This window comes from Sceloporus occidentalis, unplaced genomic scaffold (assembly GCF_023333645.1).
Source record: "Sceloporus occidentalis isolate IW3139 unplaced genomic scaffold, rSceOcc1.0.p SCAF_7, whole genome shotgun sequence".
NCBI lineage: Eukaryota > Metazoa > Chordata > Lepidosauria > Squamata > Phrynosomatidae > Sceloporus > Sceloporus occidentalis.
Genome location: NW_028316987.1, coordinates 63,692,462 through 63,714,972, shown reverse-complemented (window position 1 = coordinate 63,714,972; position 22,511 = coordinate 63,692,462). Strand labels below are relative to the sequence as shown.

At 40.6% G+C, this 22,511-nt stretch overlaps 1 protein-coding gene across 2 annotated transcripts in view; it reads left to right on the top strand.

Annotated features, from left to right (window-relative positions):
• LOC149309849 (scinderin-like) overlaps positions 1–22,511 on the top strand; it is a 79,656-nt gene that overhangs the window by 39,483 nt on the left and 17,662 nt on the right. For both annotated transcript variants that reach the window (XM_089533147.1, XM_089533146.1), the window contains exons 5-8: positions 12,660–12,752; positions 15,585–15,717; positions 17,495–17,583; positions 18,901–19,116. In XM_089533147.1, the coding sequence (XP_089389273.1) occupies positions 12,660–12,752; positions 15,585–15,717; positions 17,495–17,583; positions 18,901–19,116 (531 nt within the window). The remainder of the gene's footprint in view (positions 1–12,659; positions 12,753–15,584; positions 15,718–17,494; positions 17,584–18,900; positions 19,117–22,511) is intronic.

Below are 22,511 nucleotides of genomic sequence, written 5' to 3'. Positions count from 1 at the left end.
TATGGGACTTATAGTCAAACATATTTGGATTTAGCTAGGTGATGAACCATCCTTAATTCTCCTCTTAAAATGAAGGAATCATCTGCAATTCTCTGTCCCTTTCGGCAGCCAGATTTGCTGCCACATCTAGGTACAGTTCTCTTCAAAGGAAGATGGATGTGAAGTGCAGAACACTAAGCAAGGCATAATATATAACCCATATGTCAGCCTAGCCATGCATCAGGCTTCCATTTATGGACAGAGCTTGGGAAAGTTATTTTTGTAAAGTATAATTCATAGAATCATCCAGCTGGGGTTTCTTGGAGATAAAGTTCGAAAGTATTCTGTTCAAGCTTCAGTATGGGCACAGTTTGATTGCTAGCCTAAATTAGTCAAAAGCATTGCTAAGCAGAACATCCAAGATCAAACCTTGGCTGAGTAGTGTTCCCAGCCTTTACTCTGGCTATGGAATGTATAGCTTGCTCTCTTAGAATAAACAACGATCACTTTCTGCTTTATGCAAATAGTTCCAATGAATTTGAACGCCATTTCTTATTAATGGTGCGTCAGTATTTAAACACAAATATGAAACCTGTTGTCTTGTCTCCAGTATGCTTTGGTTTGATAAAATGATTATCCAGTTTGAGTGAGGGATTAGGAAATATCTCATGGTCAAAGCACAAAGTTCTTCAGGGATTTTTTTCACTCACAACAATGAAAACTACCATACATATCACTCTGATTAATTTATTTAATATGGAAATTCTGAAAGTTGATTGAAATCACACACAAAAAAAGTTAATTGACTCAAACCATTAGCTTAAATAAATTTTTCTATTGGTTTTCCATGGTCTAAATCCAACTGCTAGCCCCAACTAGAGATATGCATAAGGGTTGATTTACAATACAACAGTTGATTCAGTATTTCTTCTATAGATGGGACAATAAATTGCATTTTGGCCTGTAAAAAAAGTATGCATTTTTAATTTTGAAAATCTAACAATAAAAATGTTAATTTGCAGCTGGAAAGTGTTACTGAGAGTTGTCTTCAGATACATGCATATACTCGTAATGTTCTGGGAATACATATGTGTAATGGTTATTTAAATCTAGCAGTAGAGCCTAAGTAGATTGGTTTCACTATATTTGCACATTCACACAGAGTTCTTTCCTAAGGGAATTTTACTGAGCAACCAGTAATTGAAATATAAACAACTACTTCATTGCAGAATAACAAATACTATGGTTGTTGTTGTTGTTGTTGTTGTTGTTGTTGTTGTGTGCCTTCATTTGTTTCCATCACATTACAACCCTAAGGGAAACCAATTAAAAAATTTTCTTGGCACGATTTGTTCAGAGGGGTTTACCATTGCTTTCTTATGAGGCTTGGAAAATGTGACTAGGTCACCCAGTGGGTTTCTATGACCGAGCAGGGATTTGAACCATTAAATTCATGGGGTCACCATAGGTTGACAGCTGACTTGAAGGTGCACACAAGGATGCATGCTGCCAGAGTCCTAGTCCAATACTCAAACTGTTATGCCACACTGGTTCACTAAATAATATAATACTATGGCAGAACGTGATAAACAGCAAGCCATAAATTAGTAAACTTACGTATGTTAGTAAACTCATTTGATCCATAAGGCAAGGCAGGTAAGAAATAAAAATTATTATTGTTGTAGTTATTAGACAAATAACTATTGTCTGAATTCTATTGTTAGTGTCCACTAGATAGAGTAATAGAATCAGTGGCATTTATAGAACTCAACAGGTGATTTAATGGGTCTGTTGTGGGGATAAATGATAGGATTCAGGGCTAAGTGAGTAAATTACAATGGTTCAAAATGAAGAAAAATTAACTGAAGAGTCTATTCACTGTTAGGCATAGGGACTGGGAGGTTTCTGTGTTCCACGGTGTGGTTGTGGAGCCTCCATAGATTATGATGGGCTGGGCTTTACTTCCAGAAATTGGTAGCAATGGGGGCCAAAGCAAAATGTAGATTTAAGGTTTTTTTCTGGCAGAAGAAAAAGAATTGGGATTAATAGATAAAGAAAGAAGAAAAGAATTTCCAACAGTTTATTGTAGGAGTAGAACAATATAAGAGAGCATTGTTGTGCTCATGTAAGACTTGTGGGCGTCCAATGCACAACTGGTTGGCTGTTGTATGAACAGAATCTGGGACTACATCTTTTCTTGAACTGAACCAATAGGGCTCCTTTTATGTTCTTATGTTGCTAACTAAACTTGCTTTAAAAATATGCATGCATGAATACCTTAGTAAAAAGAGTGAGCAAAGGGTAAGAGAACTGGCAATTGGCATGGAAAATGCCTCCTGATGATAGATAGCAGTTGCAAAGCTAACTCTACATGGGTAATGCAAAGTTTCATCTTGGGTCCAAATCACGCTGCAGAAATAATCCAGTTTGAGACCTCTTTAACTGCCCTGGTTCAGTGCTAGGGAATCCTGGGGATTGTAGTTCATTGTGGCACCAGAGGTCTCAGACAGAGAAGGCTCAATATGTCTCAAAACTACAGCTCCCAGAATCCCCTAACATTGAGCCAGGGCAGTTAAAGCCGTCTCAAACTGGATTATTTCTGCAGTGTGGAGGCAGCCTTGAAAAGGAGCTGAGGATATTACATTTCGCTTGCTTTAGGACGGGGTGGTGGTGGAAAATGAGGGATTTCCCCTCCCAAACAGGAATTCTTGTTCCACCACAAAACTTTTTCCACCCATCCTCCAGTTATTAGCATTGCAGTCACTTAAAACTTCCGTTGACCTTTTAAAAATACAGTTGAGGCTTCCAAAGAAAAAAGGGACAAGCAAAGTTATCAAGGGAACGTGAACCCATCAAACTTGAGAGTTCTCGGTGGGGATGATTTTCACTGTCTCACTCTCTGCAATGCTAGAAATTTAGGGACTGAAGGTAAATTTCATTGCAGAAGGGCAGAATTTTTATTGAGGAGACACTGCTCTCATCTCCATTTTCCCATAACTACACCGGGGTAGGGACAAATCTGACAAAGATCTCAAAGCTGAAGTGCAGGCAGATTAACAAGGTCCATGAAGTTGGAAACTTGGATTTAGAGGAAACAAGCCAAGGCCCCTCAAAATAGACCAAGCAAGACTTCTAGCTTAGCCAGATTTTTTGAGCTAAGTGGCCAAGATTAGCAAAGTCGCAGACTCATTTTAGGAGCATGCAGTAAAATGCAAGGAGCTTGGTAACCTCAAGAAAGAAAGGGCATTAGATTGTGACATCCAGGACTTTAGGCAGGAATCCTGTCTTTATCCCTACTTAACCTTTCTTCCATGGAGCATGGATGAGCCTTGACCAGTCCTGTCTTTTATAAAGGCTGAGCAAAATGGAAAAAAGGCACTTCAAAGAGTACATTTTCTGTGCTGATCATTGTCCAGGCTAACTCCTAGACAATGGTAGCAATAGCCAGGTGGCTGCTGCCAGTCAGCCTTGGCTAGCAATTTCCTTATGTATACCACTGCCGTCCACAGGACGTGCTGGTTTATCACTTCAAGATTAATAAGCCAGCTGCTTGAGAGGCCTGTATCAATTTACTCTTAAAAAGTTTATGGCCAATGTTGAAATTTTCATTTTTCTACATCTCATTTACACTCTCCTCCCACTCCCAGAACTATGAAACTGCTAAATGCCTCAGACCTTAATACTGTAATCCATCGTTGCATCTAAAAAAAGATACTGAAATTCACAAAAGCTCATTCTAAAATAAGTTTGTTGGTCTTGAAGGTGCTGTTAGATTCCTCCCCAACTTTTTCTTTGTTTGAGTGTGTATACACACCTACACCCACATTAAGAGAGGACGGGTAGAGAGATCTCATTACCATTTTCCATAGCCATTATCAATAGTGGTAGCAAAATGGAGTTAAGTTCTTGCTATCTGCAGAATGTACTTGATGAGAGTTGTCAGGAGGTCACCAAAGCGAGTTGTCAGGAGATCAACCCAAGTGTTCTGACTACAATCCATCTGCTCTGGAAGACCTCTCTTTTACTGCCAGGATGCAGATAGCATAAATCTGCATTATAAACCTGCTAAGATTCATAGGGTCTCCATAAGTTGAAGCTGACTTGCAGGCAATTAAGAACACAACAAAGGGCCCAGAACTCTCCAGAGGCATGTTAGTTAGTGGAGAGAACAGTCTGTTTTCAGAAGATGAAAAGGAAATATTCTCCATAGTTTATAGATGGCAATGAGGCACAGCATGGTGTAGTGATCTGAGCATTGGATTGTAACTCTGGAGACTAGGGTCCAAAATAAATTGCAGAAATAAGCCAGTATGAGACTACTTTAACTGCCCTGGCTCAGTGCTAGGGAATCCTGGGAATTTTAGTTTATTGTGGCTGCTCTCTGACAGAGAAGGCTCAATATCTCACAAAACTACAGTTCCCAGAATTCCCTAGCATTGGCCCAGGGAAGTTAAATCAGTCTGAAACTGGATTATTTCTGCAGTGTATTTTGGACTTAGGGTTCAGATCCTCTCTCAAATTTTAAAAACCAACTGTGTGGCCATGGGTAAGTCACACCCTCTCAGCCTCAGAGAAAGGCAATGGCAAACCTCCCCTGAAGAAACTTGCCAAGAAAACCCTCTGATAGGTTTGCCTTAGGGTTGCCATCAGTAAAAAAATCACTTGGAGGCACACAGCAACAAAGATGGCAATATTAATAATTGGAGACCAAATTATATTGCAGAGCCCATGTGAATTAGAAGCATAAATAGAGGGGTATGAAAAATCATCTATCTTGGAATAATGGATGATCCTTCCAGATGAAGGAAGGGATCTTCCGGAAGCAAGGGTTGAATCACCATGTCTGTAATGATTTGACATTCCCTGATATCCAGTATCAAGCTTGATGTAACAACATTTTGTTACTGCATTAACTGTCATTTTAATACATTTTGACACTGTGTTAACTGTCATGGCTCCATCCTATGGAATCCTGGGATTTGTAAATGAATGACTTGGCTTTACTGATTTGAGTGATCATAAAATCTCTAACTAAATATCGCCGTTGCATGTAATGGGTTTGCTAATTCCTTTGCAAGGCTTGTTTCTTTGCATCTCAGAATGTCATTTTTCTCTTAACAGGGAAGTACGTTTTAAATTTAATGGCTATGCAACAACCTTCACCCATTTGACATCTTTTGGAAGTCTTTGATTGTATCTCCCTCAGTCCTGGCCAACAGAGCATTTGCTGTGTTGGCTAGGAATAATAGCATAGTAATCTGAAGGGGACCAGGTTGGGAAGATCTCCTCTAGATAGAAGATTTTAAATTTGATATCTAAATATTCCAAGTGATACACTAAACATATGGATTACTGAAGAACAGATGCATGTATTTGTTTTAAGACCCATGCTTTTTAGAATTACTGTATGATCTTCCTGGTCTTTACTAAACAGCAGCATGAATATACTGAATAAATAAGAATTTGTGAATATAGTATACCAAACTATATTAATTTGCTTCTTTCTTTAGTCTTTTTGTTGTTGTTGTTATATTTTAATCATAGCTGCAAATGTGAAAATGCATTTTCCAGGTAGAGACAAAACAGGTGTTTCTGGTTTATTGTCAGAGACTGAACCTGATAAGCCACAGAAGAGTAAAAACAAACTTCCTTTATGGAGCTCATGTTGCTGAGAGCAAGGTTGTAAAACTAGTGTACTGTTGATGGCAAGTGTTGCATTAACCTTCAGGTGACATCCTAGTCAATAATACCTTTAAAAAAATTTTTTTTAGCTAGGAATAAGTTGTTGCATTACTTCTGTTTGGTATGCTGATAATTTATGAAATTATATGAGAGATGGGGTTTGCATCTCAAATGGCCATTTTTTCCCTGATAAAAAAAGTGCTGGCATCTGTAATATGTCTTGTTATATTTCTGGTGTGTTTCATGCTTATGAGTTAATGCTGGAAATATAGCAAATGAAATAAAAGATTCTTCATGTGAAACCTACAGAGTTTTTGGATGACTTCTAGCCTGATCAGCCCATCTGATGGACTCATGACCTGGGCTGAATCCTGTGCAGGACTGATATGGTATGCATGATCACTTAACCACAAGCTAGAAGTCTTTCTGAACTGGGTTTTTCATACAGCACTTACATGTTCAAGTGACCATGTGTGGCTGGCCTGACTGACTTGTAAAATTAGGTAGCTCTTTTTGGCAGACAACCTTATATGGCTGAAGTGCATGGGAGATCATTTGGAAAGCATGACAAGGTAGCAGACCTTGGAGTGGGTTCATTATTTATTTATTTCAGTATTGTTAGTTTGCTTTTTGGAACAATGCTTCCATAAGGCAGCAGATACAATGAAATATAAAGTGTATTTAATGCCTCAGAAATAACAGTGTCTCGTGGCACTTTAAAGATTAATACATTTATTAGTTGGTGTGCTTTTGGGGATAGCCCATGAAAGCTCATGCAATAAGCAATTTGAAAGCCTTTAATGTGACATAGGACCCTTGTTTTGCTGTGATATACTTTTGGAAATCAAAGTGCTCAAATAGTTTTAAAATGGCAACTTTTTAAAAAGACCTGAGTCATTCCCATATATTTTTGGCTATAAAACAGTCTAAAATAGGGGTAGGCATCTGTGGCGGCTAGGGGGTGGATTAAGCCCTAGTAAATCTTGGGGAGAGGGGGTCACTGCAACCCCCATTGCAAACCCCCCCCAAAAAAACCAATCCAAAACCTTTTGATCTCCATATCCTCCAACTCCCTCTATGGACGGTAGGGACATTTTGCCATGTTTCTAGCCCTCCTTGGCCATTTTAGGTCCAGAAGAAGCCTTTTTTCAAAACAAATGACTGGAAGTCACTTCTGGCACACGTCCTGTTTTACAAAGGCCTTTTCTGGTCGCATGATGGACCTGGGAGGCTCCAAACATGGCAAAACATCCCCTCACACCCCTAGGGTTGCCATTTCACGGTGGTGGGCAGGACTTTCCCGCCCCCTGGGGGGCGTGCCCGGTCCCGCCCCGCCCCCACCCCCATTCCTGGGTGGCTGCCCAACTCTGGGCTCCCAGGGCTGCTGCCTGCCTTCTATAGAGTGCTGCCTATGCAGCTTGTCTGGAGCAGCAGCAGCAGGAGGACTGAAACCAGCAGGGGTGGGGTCTGCTGCATGCCCTGCCTCTATTGGCCAGCCCTCTGCTTCCTTATTTGGGCAACATCCAAGCAGGGAGGAATTTGCATTCAGGCGAGCTGCTTCCCCCTTTCTCTTTCCCCTCCTTCTCTTCTTCTTGTTACTCCGTTTTTTTTTCTTCTCCTCCTCTTCTCCTCCTCTTCCTCCTCTCCTTTTTCTTCCTTTCTTCCCCCTCCTCATCTTCTTTTTCTCTTTCTTCCTCTCTCTAAGCCCCCCTCCTCTTCTTCTCAGGAGTCCAGGGCTTCTCAAGGCTTTGCCCCCATTAGAAAAGAAAAAAGGCTTTGGATCTGTCCCATAAATCCCTCCTAAGTTGAGACATACCTGGGAAAAAGAGGGGGTTAGGGGTTTGGGGGGTTGGAGGGGGCAAGGAAAAGGAGGAAGGGGGGAATTCCTAAGAAGGCTTGGGAGTGGGAAATGTAGTTTGCAGTGGCACAAGGGACTGCCTGTGATCTTGCAAATGCTATGCCTGCTTGGAAGTGGGAAATGTTCTTGTAGAATGGGGGGGGGGGGGTGTTTGACCAGAAAGAGAAGTACATTTCAGCCTTCTGTCTAGGAATAATGCCAAAATGTCCTCCATTTTGAGCATGCCTAAGAAACATGCATTTATATTCACATTTAAAAAAAATTATCAATTTTTTCATGTGTCCTCCATTTTTAAAAAACGTGTCCTACATTTGAAAATGTGGCCCTACATTTGTCCTACATTTGTCCCGGTTTGGAGGTCCTGCCTTATGGCAACCCTACACACCCCCAAAGGGTATTTGGGAGAGTTCTTCTGGTGGTGTAGTGGTTAAATGCCTGCACTGCAGCCATTCACAGCTACAGTGTTGTGAGTTCAGGACTACGAGGTCCACTGAGCCTTGCATCCTTCCATAGGTTGCTAAAATGAGTAACCAGCTTGTTGGGAGAAATTAGCTTACACATTGTAAACCACTTAGGGAGTGCTTAAGTGCACTGATAAGCATTATCAGTGCAAAAATGTCTTTTTGGGAAAAAAATGCATACTTTTTAATCCCATGGCAGGGGGTTCTGAGGACTGCAAAAATAGTCCTGGGGGCTACACATGGCTGCAAAATGCGCTTTGCCTACCCCTGGTCTAAAACATCTATACAGCTGGTAGCAGTACTGTACTTACAGACCAGAAGAGGGAACTTTTTAAGGCCTATTTGAAAATCAGTATTTCAGGTGGCATGAACACTTCATTTTGAGGTCTTCCAAAACCAAGTGGTTTGTGCATATGCTCAGAAGCATAATTGATCTCACTGGGTGGGCATACAAACATGGTCTTTGAACCTCGTGTTAATGAACATTAAGCTTGCAAACAAGCTAGTAAAGTGTAGTTACACAATGCTACTATTAGGTAGATTTGTAATTGGTTGACTGGATGAATCCAAAGAGTACTCAACAATGGCTCCTCATCCTAGAGAGAAGTGACTAGTGGGGTGCCACGTGGTTCTATCCTGGGCCCAGTGCCATTCAACATTTTTATCAGTGACTTGGATGAAGGAATAAAGGGCATGCTTATCAAATCTGTAGATGATACGAAATTAGAAGGGGTAGCTAATACCCCAGAAGAAGGGTCAGAATTCAGCTGAAAAAGTAGGACAACAAAGGATTGCTCTATAAACTCATGTATAAGTCTAGAAATTTTAGTTCAAAAATTGACCTCAAAAAACTGAGTCAACTTATCCCTTGGTCAATGTAAAGTACTGTACTTCAACTCTTATTTAAAAAGGAATCATCCACTGGTGCAAAGCAAAGGTGTAATCTTTCCTAGAAGCACTGGCCCTCTCCTCTGTTCTCTCATCCATTTGGCCTTTAGGCCAGTTATGCCTGCCGGAATTTTGTAAGTTCTTTGGCATTGTTTTCTTTTGCTTCATCATTTATATCCAAGATTTTGCCTTGGACCTATCAATGGGTTGTATCAAAACCCATGATTTTGGCCCCAAAACCTGCCCTTGACTTATATATGAGGTCAACTTATAGTCAGGTATACATGGTAATTGGGACTGTTAGTGCCAGGTTGAGACAGTTGGAAGGTGTGGAACAAATATATAAATAGGATGGCTTCAGGGCTGGCCTAAAACATTTTGCTGTCTGAGGCAAAGGACAAAAGGGCACCTCTTCTACTTGTACAAAAGCTGGCTGGACTGGACTGCGAGCTGAATATTAATTTTAATGTAGGCTGCTGCCACACTGCAGAATTAATGCAGTTTGACACCACCTTAACTGCCCTGGATCCCTATGGGACCCTGGGGTTTGTAGTTATGGCATCAGAGCTCTCTGACAGAGAAGGCTAAATATCTCACAAAACTACATATCCCAGAATCCCATAGCATGGAGATAGGGCACTTAAAGCAGTATCAGTCTTAGTGTAGATGCAGGCTGAGTTTAGGAAAGCCTGTAAACATCATCAAGAAGTAATAGTAGTAATAGTAGCAGTAGTAATAGTAGTAGTGAGCCTATTGAGAAGAGCAAGAATTTGCCCCTCCTCTTCCTTTTGCTATGTTAACTGATGCAAACTACTTTTGCGCTTTGAACTCAGTTTTCAGCAACTGAAGTGAGCCAAGGACAAGGGGGAAAAGTAGGACTGTTTGTAACTGCGAATTTTTATTTTTATGATATTTTATTGTTATATTCATGTTGTAATCCACCATGATTCCTTTGGGAAAAGGTGGAATATAAATACATTATTATTATTATTATTATTATTATTAAAAGTGGGAAAAGGAGAAAGAAACTGGGACATTTTCAAAGCAGATGAAAAAGTGGGACAACAAAGGATTAACTGAGGCTGTCCCTCATAAACTGGGACCATTAGAGGGTATATGACAGGAAAGATCAGCCTCTCTTCGGACCATTAACCATTTCCCCCCTCTGATGTTTCTTTAACAGTCCAGCATGGAGTAAGTTGCACAGGCCATGCATGCTTAGTAAAGTATTGCTGTTGTGTTCACTGAGAAACAAAATCCTATTTGTAGGTATAGCTTTTTAAAACTATATAATACATGTGTCTTTCTTGACAGCTCTCCCTTATCAAATATTTACATTGTCAACATGGGACCTCATGCTTTATTAATATCTGCTCTGAAATGGGTAATATTGCATTGCACTTATCTTATTTAAACATTTCCCTAGTTAGAGATTAAATCCAATTAAACTAGCCCTTTCCTGGTAAGGGCAAAGTGAATTTAGTGAAAAATGTCATACCTGCTGGCAGTCAGGCATGTGGTAGCAAAACTTATTTGATTATCATCTTGTTCTGTTTCTTTGCTTTGGTAAACTATTGTAGGACAAATTTACCTATGCAGATAAGTAATTTTAGGCTCTTTTTAGCTTTGGTGTTGTCTTCCTGTCTTCCTTTTAATTGTACTAACCTGTGTTTTTAGTTGACCATAGCATTAGAGAAAAATGAATACTGCTGTGTTACTATCCAAAATGTAGATGGTAAGCTACAACAGGGAGTGGCTTTCATAAGGCCATATGATACATACAGGATTCCCCTCATTAATTGCTTCTTGTTCTCCCTCCTTTTAAAGATGGCTATTTTATTGCTTCTTATTCATTTTATGTGGACATTTGTTTTTTTTGTTTCGTTTCGTTGTTTGCCATCAAGTCAACTTTGGCTTATGGTGACCCTATGAGCCCCACTCAGGTCTTGAATATTCAAGGCTGTGGGCTCTTTGATTGAATCAATACATCTGTACTGTGGTCTTCCTTTCACTTTACCAGGCTTTTGTAACACCTCATTGTCATCTTTACCAGTTGTCACATCGCCTAATGATACGTCCAAAACTATAGCAACCTCAGTTTGGTCATCTTGGCTTCTACTGAGGGTTCTGACTTGATTTGTTCTATGACCTATTTATTTATCTTTTTCCAATCCATATCATCCATCTAGTACCACATTTCAAATGTGTTGACTTTCTTCCTGTCAGATTTTTCACTGTCCATATACAACAAGCCTTTTGTTTCCAGAGATTCAGCTGTGAAACTAATGTGGGGGCTTTCCAGAGGTCATGACTCAAGAGATCATTCTGCAATTTGGGCCGTTAAAAAGTTTTGATCCTTAGTGCAGAAGGGACTTGCTTTTTCACTTCTATTAGCCAAAAGCATAGAATCATGTCATTTGGTCTTCTCCCAAGATGGCCACATGAGAGAACATTCTTGGCCTATTCTAATCTCAATTCATTATGATATTCATTAATTTCATACAGCATTTTTAAGACCGTGAAATTAGAAATAGTTTTTTTTCCAGCAGAGTAGTCCTATGCTCACATTTAGAGAGAACTGGAGGATGCCTCATGTGTATGTCAGTACAACGGGTGCAGCATTCAGTGATCAGAAGATGAACCAGATTTTTTTAAAATGGCATAAGAATAAGCGAGTGATTTCCAAACTTTGGTCCTCCAGTATTTTTGGACTTCAGCTCTCAGAATTCTTGACTGTTTGCCAAAGTGTGGAGCTTCTGGAAATTGAAGTCCAAAACTTTTAGAGACCAGAATTTGGGAATCACTGGTCTAAGAAGTGTTGCCTCATGCCACCCTCACAGAGAAGTAGCTAACGAAGTCACTGTGCTGGGGGGGAGCACCCACAGCACCCACATAACCTGCTTACACCTGTTGGCACCTAACATGCAGCTGTATTCGCCTATCTTTTCCCCCTCTGGTCATAAGCAAGCCTTGGCTGTTGGTGGTAACAGTGGTTTGAGACTGGGATCATAGCACTGAAGGACAAGTGTTCTTATTCTTTCTCCCACATCACTTCACACATCCCTGATATATTCTGAAGCCTATTAGACTGAAAATACTGATACTTGTAGTTTTGGTCCCTGTTTGCCCCTCTCTTTGTGGCTAATAGCAGTGTTGTGGTGGTAAGGCAACACCACTGTTGAAAATGTGAACCTCCCCTCTTCTCCAGTACTGTGGCTCCAGCTCATACCATCTCCCAGTCACCCAAAGGCTGCTTGTTGCCAGAGAAAAAGACACTGGGAGATTTGGTTGCATGTGGTCCACATCGTGTTCATGATGCCTGGTGGCTTCAATGCCAGTAGGGGCAGTGAATCTGCTCAGGGATTTACCCTGGCTTTAAGTCAGCTATCCAGAATACTAAATCATATCCCCCAAATGTCTTTAGCACCTTGGATTCCTCTTTTCAAGTTGAGACTGAAATACAGACCCATCACTCCACTGATGTAGAAGTCACCAGTCACCACAGCTATATCAAATTAGGCCCTAAGTGGTGCTGTTTTTAAAAAATGACCCAATATTTTTTGTCCAGCCAAATGTACTGAAAGTATTCTGTTGAAGTTTTAAACTCTGGAAGTATAGAAATAAGCTTCTGCAAATAGAAGAACTGAGTGATAAAGAGGATAAATCATCTGGCCTCAAGAAATATCAGAAAGCAAACTGGCTTATTTGTAGATAAGCCCTTGAAGTTACCATAACTTCCTTTTCTTTGTCTTTCCCCATTTTCAACCCTGCCATACTTTTTGTACATGAAGGTTCTAGGACGCAAGCCGGAACTTCAGGAGGGTGATGACAATGATGATGAATCTGCTGATATTACCAACAGAAAAATTGCTAAACTTTACATGGTGAGTAGGCAATGTTCTCTTTTCTTCAGGTCTGCTTTGTGTGGAACATATTTGATCTGCTTCTCTGATCATCTGCAGGTGACATAGATACATGCTTATATTTGTCAGATTATTGGTGTAGTTAATTGCATTAATGGTCACATGTATTTTTCAGCCATGTCTGCTTCTTGGAATAGCGTTTTTAGTAATTAAAATCCATTATAGATAAGCTATAACGAATACATGGATATGTGAATAAAATTGGTTTCTTCTGGCTCTTGGTCATTAATGATATCATCCAGGTTATAGGTGCTTCCGTGGAGCTGGAGAAGCAAAAAATAGATGAAGGACTATTAATTTTGATAAGGATGTCATCCTGCAAGAGCATTTCTTCCTGTGATCTGTCTGCTCTCCTTGTTCAGAAGCAGCCCTTTCACTGAACTTTAACAGATTGATTGATTGATTGATTGATTGAATTTATACCATGCTTTTCTCCTGGGAAGTGATCCAAGGTGCCTTACATGAATTTAAAACAAGATTAAATTAAAATATTATTTTACAAAAGTAAAAGAAGAATTAAATAAGAGTATTTTTTTTAAAAAAACCCATGGGCGGGTTATAGACCGCCCGTTTGGGGCGGGCTACACCCACCCCTTTCCCCGGTGTATCGGGGCCTCAGCTGCCAGACCGGCAGCCTCTGAGGCCCCGATCCGCCACTTTGCAGGCTGCGGGGAAGCGGCAAAAGGCCGCTTCCCTGCAGCCTGAAAAGGGGTGTCCTTGGGGCTTCAAGCCCCGAGGACACCCCGCAGCGGTGGGGAGGAGGAGAAAGGGGCCGCTTGGCCCCTTTCTCCCTTGCTTCACTGGGCGCAGCCGTCTGAAGGCTGTGCCCAGCGACGCAAAGCGGCGCCGCAAACTAGGAAGGAGCTCCGAAACGGAGCTCCTTCCTGCTCCGCGCAAAGGGTGCACTAAGTGCCCTGGCATGGAGCGACGACGTCACATCCGCACCGCACCGTATAGAGGCGGCACGGTCATGACGTCATGGCGGCCCCCATGTGGAAGGGGAGCCGCCATTTTGTACGGACTCAGTCCGTACTAGGGTTAGGGGGGTGCGGAAGCACTGCACCTTCGTAACCCTAGTACAGACTGACTCCGTACTTTCATGGCGGTCTGTAACCCGCCACTGTTAAGACAGTTATAACACATTTAAAACATAATTACTACTAAAAGATAACAAGGAGGGAGAGAAAGAGGAGTTGTTAAGAAGCAGAAGATCCTCATTCAAAGGTATAGCCTTTGTTAAAATAAATGTGGGAGTCCCGGGGATCAGGGACAGCAGCTTTTAGGAACAAAACATCAGAGACAAGGGCTGTCCCAGGATATAAATCAGAAATGATTTGAAGGAATACTTCAGCACTGCATACTGTTGTATGATAGTCAGGTTATAAATATATTATATAGACATATTGTTACATTGTGGAAATAAAGAGCAAAATTGTGCAGCATAACAGTACAGCTCCCTCTTTAGGAAATGATGTGTGAGAAAGAAAGAGGAAAGCCATGAAGCATAATAGTACAGCTCCCCCTTTGGGAAATAAAGTGGAATGATGTATTTCCTCTACTGATTTCATCGAAGGAACATATTGTATCAAGTTACATTTGTATCAGATTTACTGCAATGCACAAGATCCTGAGACCACTATTTAGGATGGTGAAGAATTGCTTTCACATAATGAAATGGAACTGGAAGGAAAACCCTATTTCCGTATCATGCTGAATATAATAGTATGTATTATCCTGTAGTGCCCTTGCTCATTGTGAATATCCTCCTACACTATTTATTCTGATTCAGCAAAAGAACTTTTACAGTGTTAATGAGAAGTTTCCTTTTTGACATGTGCAGTATATTACATCCTGTTTTGTATGATCAGAGTTGTTGATGAATAGCTTCTAGATAGCCGCTCATTTTCTTCTTGCCCCCACCTCTAAATTGCTAATGTTTTCAGCCCAGCTCTAAAAATAATTTCTTAAAAAATGAAAGCATTGGAGAAATTGTTTCTGATGCTTCAAGTGGGATGGTGAGGATAATGGTGGTTGCAGTTTCAGCTTTTAAAATTGGTTTCCTCTGTTTGTAACCCTTTACTTGTTTTCGTACTGTGTATTCTATCTTTTCTTTCATACTGAGGGAAATCCATTGAGGAGAAAAAGATGGAATAGCTGTCCAGTGCCTTCTGGTGTTAACATGAGAGGCTCTTCATCTAGAACAACAATCTTTGCTATCTCTCTTTCTTTAGCCTGTGGCTTGGTTTTAAAAACATAAGAAACACAAAATTTTCCGCTTTTAACAACAGAGTTATCTCTGGCATTCAAATTCGTTGTGTCCTAACAGCTTCTCTAAATGAGTCTCTTATTTTAGACCCAGTCCAGACGGGCCGAAAAGGATGCCTTTGTCACGTGCGAGGGGTGCCTCGTGGCGGCACTTCTAGATGCCCCTCGCACATGACGAGGGCATCAAAATGGCGGCACCCTGTACAGATGGGCACCGCCATTATGACGTGCCGGACACATAGCATCTGCATATCACGTGCACTGCAACATCGTAATGGCATTGCATGAAGAACCTGCTTTTCGTGGGTTCTTTTTGGTCTACAGGGTAGTCCCATGGTCTGGTGGCTGCGGCTTTGCCGCGGACCAAAAGTAGGCGCCGGGAGACCATCCTTTTTGGACAGTCTGTCCCGTGCCTTAGACACATAAAATAGGACTAATTGCAATAGGATGTGTCTCAATGTTTTTTTTTAAATAAATGATGGTTCTAGGTTTGGAGGTTATCTAAACATAAATGTCCTGCATTATCAGGTGTCAGATGCAAGTGGCTCCATGAATGTTTCAGTTGTTGCAGAAGAAAATCCCTTCTCGAGGGCAATGCTTTTGTCTGAGGAGTGCTTTATACTGGATCATGGTGCAGCTAAAAAGATATTTGTATGGAAAGGTATGTGGAAAAACTGGTTGTTTTTTTAATTTTCACTAGTAAATAATTCCATAATACATTTAATATACAGACACGCTTCCTTTCCAAAAATTGATACATGTGTAGGGTCCCTTTCTCATCAGCAGTGAGGGAAGAGGATGCTCAAAGGACTGTGTGCTGTGTTTGGCTTCTTATTTGGGAAGGTATCTTGAACAAGGGAAGATGGGGAGTCATCAGAGTTCCTTTGTCATGAACTGATCATTAACACAATCTTTATTTCACTCATGTGATGGAGTCTCCTTTTTTGGAGGTTTTTTAAACAGAGGTGGAACAGCCATCAGTCAGGAGTGCTTTGTGTATTCCTGCATGGCAGGGGGTTAGACTGGATGATCCTTGTGGTCTCTTCCATTTCTGATTCTGTGATTTGTGTCACAATAATCCCATTCTCCACCAATTTCATATTTACAAATTGGAGCAGATGTTGATAGATAGTTACTTTTACTAGACATTCAGTCTGCATCTATTTGAACCCTGTTTCAATTCCATCTTTGAGAGGAAGCATCAATCTCACTTTGATATATTTAAGTGCAAGTGTAAAAATGGAATCCTGTAACTGTAGCTTGCTAGCTAGCTTGTTTCCTTCCTTCCCCACCTGCTACTTCTCGCACTCTAATATATATAAAAATCATACATAACATTGTCTCCCATCTAGTGTGCTGATCAGGATGGGAAATCGTTGGAAGACTCGTGATATGTTAGGATTTGCTGATGAGAGCCAGATCTGCTTAATTTCAGCAACACCAGTTTAAAAGATTTCATGGTTCTTCTGATCCCAGCTTTTATCTTGTCATTGTATTGCCAGGATAAACCTAAGGGATGTGGAATACAATTGTGCCCCAACATTGCAGGAGATCTGACTTGCACTTTTTAGGTTCCATTTTTCTTTACTGGTTATTGCTTGGATTGCTAGTATAATGGCTAGTCCAGTAATGATTAGAAATACTTTTCCTCTAGGGGGTCATTCAGACATTGGTTTTTTTTAGAGGAATGATATCAATAACCTCAGTCATACATTCCAGGTTTGGTATTCACTCTATGGAACTGCAATCTCTCCGCAAACTGTATGTCTGTCCATCTCTGCAAGTTTGGTTGCTTACATGTGCCTTCCTTCATCCCAGCATCCACTGTCACTCCTCAATCGGGCAGAGGCTCCTCCTTCTGCCCCTCAAGGGGATCGGGATCCCTTTTTCTTCTCCCCTCCTTTCCTCTCTCTTTCCCTCTTTTCTCCCTTCTCGATTTCAGCAGCAGCTGTTGTGCTGGGGAAGGGGCAGTGCTTTCTCAACCACCTCCACACAAGGCTTAGAATCGCATCCCCCTCATCCCACATTGCTGCATCCAACAATATTGCACTGATTCTCTGAATATATGACTTTCATGGTCTGGCATCTTGTTGGTGGCATATGCAGGCATAAATTGCCTTACACATGCAGATCAAAGCTTTTCATCATTGCATATTGGAGGTATTTCCATTTCAGGTGCAGAAACTGAGTACTGCACGTGGAGCTGTTGTGCACTATTGTGCATCGATACACACTGCACATAAGCATCAATGAACAGGGCATATTTAGTTACACAGCATCATAATTCACTAATTATGCACAACTGCCAGATAACTGCCTGAGCATAAAGTTACATTGCATCTTCTTGATGTTGGATCTCAGCCATGGATTTTACATTTTTTAAGAATTTTCCTCACATTTTGCCATTGTAACCTTAATTGCTACTTAATTTTAACAAGGTAAGAATGCTAATCCAGCTGAGAGGAAAGCAGCTATGAAATCAGCGGAGGAATTCATTCAGCAAATGAGTTATCCTGCTAACACACAGGTATGCCTATGTGAGAAACAACAGCACTTTTGTCCAGGTATAGTGGTAACTACATTCAATTGCTATGATGTCACCTTAATCCTGTTTGCTATAGGGATAAAGGTGGTGTAAATTTTTCGAATCCCAGCTCTGCCATGAAAACCCACTGGATGACCCTGAGCAAGTCACACTTTCTCAGCCCCAGAGAATGGCAATGGCAAACTCTCTCTAAAGAGTCTTGCCCCAAAAAACAAAAACAAAACATGATAGGTTCACCTTACATTCACCATAAGTTGGGAACAACTTGGAGGCATATAACAACAACAAATGTTTTGAATAAAGGAGATGATATATAACATGACTAGAGTGATGTGGCACCACCCAGTTAAAATAGGGGCCTTCTAAAGAGAGAGAGAGTTCATCCCCTGAACTGCTGTTAACTGGTCATAGCCACTGTAAACTAGACCTGATACCAGTCACAGCTGTGATCTTGATGCAGATTAAAGTCCTCTACACATTGTCTTTTTATTTATGATTAAAACTAAGTACATAAAAAGAAGTTAAACATATAACAAGACAGAAAACAGCAGAGAAACAGAATAAAATCAACAGCAAGTGGATCTAAAAAGTAGTAAAAAGTTATGTTGGAAAAATCCAAATATACAGCATACCCTCCAGGCAAGCATTTCTTGGAAGGGTATTCCACAACCAGGGAGTCACTACTGAAAAGGACCTCTCATGGAGCCACCTGCGTCATAAGGTGTGTACATCAGATCAGTGTAAGCTACTGGCTTCCGTGTTAGTGGAATGGTGAAATTGCTCTGCATTTTAGACTTAACTTTAAAGGAGCTGCCAGGGGCATTAAGCTCTATTCCGTTTAGGCTTTATATCTTGGATAGTTTCAGACAAAAGCCCAGAGCAAATTCAGCATCTCACTAATAAGAGAGCCATGGGCCCCCATAAGGACACTGACATAAAAGCTCTTACTGGTGTGAACTGACTGGCCTTTCCTTCCAATGCAAATAGAAAGCATGTTCATTCAAATGGGAGAGCTGTCTCTGTTCTTATGTCAAATATCCCTTTTCACTATTTTAAATACATTAGTGTTACCATGTTGTCCGTTTCTGGTTGGCAACTTTGCCACTTCTCCTGGACTGGTATTTTCTAGATTGTGGGATAAGAGGGAGGAACACAAAGGAGCAGTTGGCCTCATTTCAATTCTGTGTCTAGTATATGTGTGTGTGTGTGTTTGGTAGATTGTCACACAGTGCTACTCAAGGAAGGAGGTTTTCTGACCTTTTACCGTTTTGTCTTTGTTTGTTTGTTTGTTTGTTCCAGATTCAAGTTCTTCCAGAAGGAGGTGAGACACCCATTTTCAAACAGTTCTTTAGGGACTGGAAGGACAAAGATCAAAGTGATGGCTTTGGGAAAGTGTATGTCACAGAAAGAGTGGCAAGGATTGAGCAGATTGAATTTGATGCTACAAAGTTGCATGAGTGTCCACGGATGGCAGCCCAGCACAACATGGTGGACGATGGCTCTGGGAAAGTGGAGGTATTTCTGAGTGTCACTGTCTTTTCATTAACTGTCTATTTCTTGACCTCTCTTTTATTTGTTGCTCTGCTTTTTGATGGCTTATTTCAGTGCTTGGATTCTGTCCCACTCCCAACACAAATACTTGTAGTTAACAATTTAGTAAAAGTAACAAACATATTTATTCCCTGCCCTTTTCCCAAAACTGGGACTCAGAGCATCATACAAGATGAAAAGCAGTACAATTAAAAACATAGAAAAATGTTACATTAAAACAGAATTAAATCATTACAATATGTGTAATGTGAGGCTGTGTTTAATTAATTACATATACACATGTGTGCTGATAATGCTCGTAAAGTGGAAAGCAGTAGGAAAGGAGAATTACCCCCTTACAGATGGGTTCATTCATTCAAATAAGCCACAGCCGTGAGTTTACAAGACCTGAGCAGGATTGTTGATGAAGGACTTTTGGAAGTCACTATAAGTGAAAGTTGACTTGATGGAAAACAACAACAACATGTGTGTGCATGAGCAGAAGCTGGAATTGTAATTAGGACAACAGTGCACAAGGAGGGGATGTTTATTCTCTTCCCAGGTGCAATCTGGACAAAAATCCTCCCATTGGACAATCACTTTTTAAAAAGTTCTTCTTGGCACCAGTGAGTGCATTTTCCCCTAGACCCTGTGGAGGGGGCTGGGTTGTTTTTAAAAAAAATTAATTGTAGCTGAATATAAAAGGGAGAAATCTCCCTTTCCTGAACACAGTGATTCTGATAATTAATGAGCCCACAATATATGTAGTTGATTGACTTAAAAATGGAGACATATCTGCATTGCTCTTTATTAAGCTTCATACAAACTTTGGATTAAATCCAGTCATTAGCAACCACTCAAGTAGCACTGCTGGGTCAGTAGAACCTAAATAAGCATCCACTTAGCAATCTCCCATTGACTCAGTAGATCTAGTCTAACTGGTACTAACAGCTGGATTTAGCTCACAGTACAGTCAGCCTTCCATATCCATCAACAGATTCAAGCATCCACCACTTGAAAATATTTTTTTAAAAGTACAAATTCCAAATAGCAAACCTGATTTTGCCATTTTATTATGCCACTGTATTTAATGGGACTTGATCATCCACCAGTTTGGTATCTATGGGAGGTCCTGCAACCAGACCCCAGTGGATAACAAGGGTCCACTGTATGTTGCTGAATTCACTGGAATGGCTGAAATCTGGCCATGCAAAAGAGTTCCTTTGAGTGTAAAACCTGCTGCACTTCTGAAATAGTTCTGTTTTGACACATGTGCAACTTGTTGGACTTTAATTTCCATCAGTCCTAGCTAGCTAGCATGGCCACTGGTAAATACAATGGGAATTGCAATAAGGTCTAAACATCTATATAACTACTCTGTTAATCTTATTGTATGGTCATGTTACATACAAATAAGGCAACTGGAGTATTGTGCCTATCTAGCCAAGACTTGTGTAGTGGATGTGAAAAATTGTCACCAGGAGAAATGATCATGAACACCTGATTGGTTCTCATTGTACAAGGCTCATTGTACAACATGTAATAGGTCAAAACAGGTTACATTGTTGTCTAGTTATGAATATGTGGCAGATGAACTGCCATAGTGTACATATTCAGGAGATTAGGGGCCAACTGCTCCTGTTCTCCAGGCTCTTGGACCAGCCATGAGAAATTGCGGGGTAGTGGGGCCATTTTTGTTACAGCTGCTCTGCTTCTCAATTTAGGGAGGGAAGAAAAAAGGAAGGAAAATGCATATAAGCACCAGCTATCTCACATCATGTTGGCTTTCTCCCCTGGGTGGGATGTGTGCACACATGCCTGCAGAACATCTGTAACTTCAAGAGGGAACCATCCCACTATGATTTGGAAATGCACACAGTAGGTGGGGTAGGAATAAGCTTTACTCTGATACGAAACACCTACTGAATCTCTTAATATTCAGTAAGATCTTCTGTGGCTCATATTAATTTTGGGTGGATGCAGCCCCAGTTTAGAACAACCTGGCCTATGTAGGCCACACACAACTCAAAAGGATGGGTGTGCTATCTATCTGATACGGTGGACTTGGGCTTGATAAAATAGGTCTTAAGGCACAGTAAGATTCTTCAGCCTTTTTTTTTAAACTTTGTGACTCATCAGTCTTCTGATGCATAAGATGTAAACAGTTTCAGTAACTGTTGTTCAATAATTGCTGTATTTTGACATCTAAACATTAGCCCAGATGTGTGCTTTTGGGTGGATTTGCAGTGAGCAGTTCTCAGTGGTTGCCACTAAAATAGAACCACTGAAAGGCATTGGTACATTAGGAGACAGAAACCAACTTTGCCAAAAGAAACACATCTTACCTTTCTATGTTATAACAAGCATGGTGCTTGGATCTCATATTTATAAAGCAAAGTGGGAGAGACGAGGGCTCAAATCCTTGTGTTAATGCTAACTACAGCAGACCTATAGACAGTGATAGAATGATGAGTCAACATTTATGTCAGTCCCAGTGATTCAAAGGGTCTGGTGTATTTGGAACTGCTAGCAGGATTCAGGCCAATGTAGTTGAAGAGCCACAACATTTGTGATGTGAATGTGAAAGCATTCAAATCCAGTGTAGAACCTTGAATACTTAGATACACTTGGTATCCCTAAATGCTCTTGCTACCAGTTCTATTTTTAAAAAAGTATTGAAAAGAACAAAGTCTCAAATATTTAATAGACTTTTGGACTCACAAAACTCTTTCACACTACACAATTATAGCACTGTAATTGCACTTTAACTGCTGTAGCTGCATCCTATGATGCAGAAAATTCTAATTACCTCTCTCAAAACTACAAACCCCAGGATTTCACAGGATGTTGCTATGACAGTTAAATTGGACATTGTACTATAATTGGGTAGTGTGGAAGTCCCACTGTTGACTATTGTTAACTATTGTCTGTACTCACGGTTATATATGTACTTGCCAAATACAAATAATGTTCCATGCATCTGATGGAGATGACCTCTAACCCATGGCCTCTTGTGTCACAATAACACTGAAATCCTTTATATATCTCTGTGTCTACAGCATATGTACCTTCAAGTCATCTGTCAACTTATGGTGACTCCATGCATTTCATATGCTTTCTTAGGAAAGGAATACTCAGAGAATATTTTGCCAGTTCCTTCCTGTGAAATATAGCCTGTAGCACCTGGTATTCATTGGCTGTTTTCCATCCAATATTATTATTATTATTAACCTTTATTTATGAAGCGCTGTAAATTTACACAGCGCTGTACATGCAATTTTTTTAGTTAGACGGTTCCCTGCCCTCAGGCTTACAATCTAAAAAGACATGACACAGAAGGAGAAGGGAGTGGTGACGGGAAAGGGTAAGAGGTCCAGCAG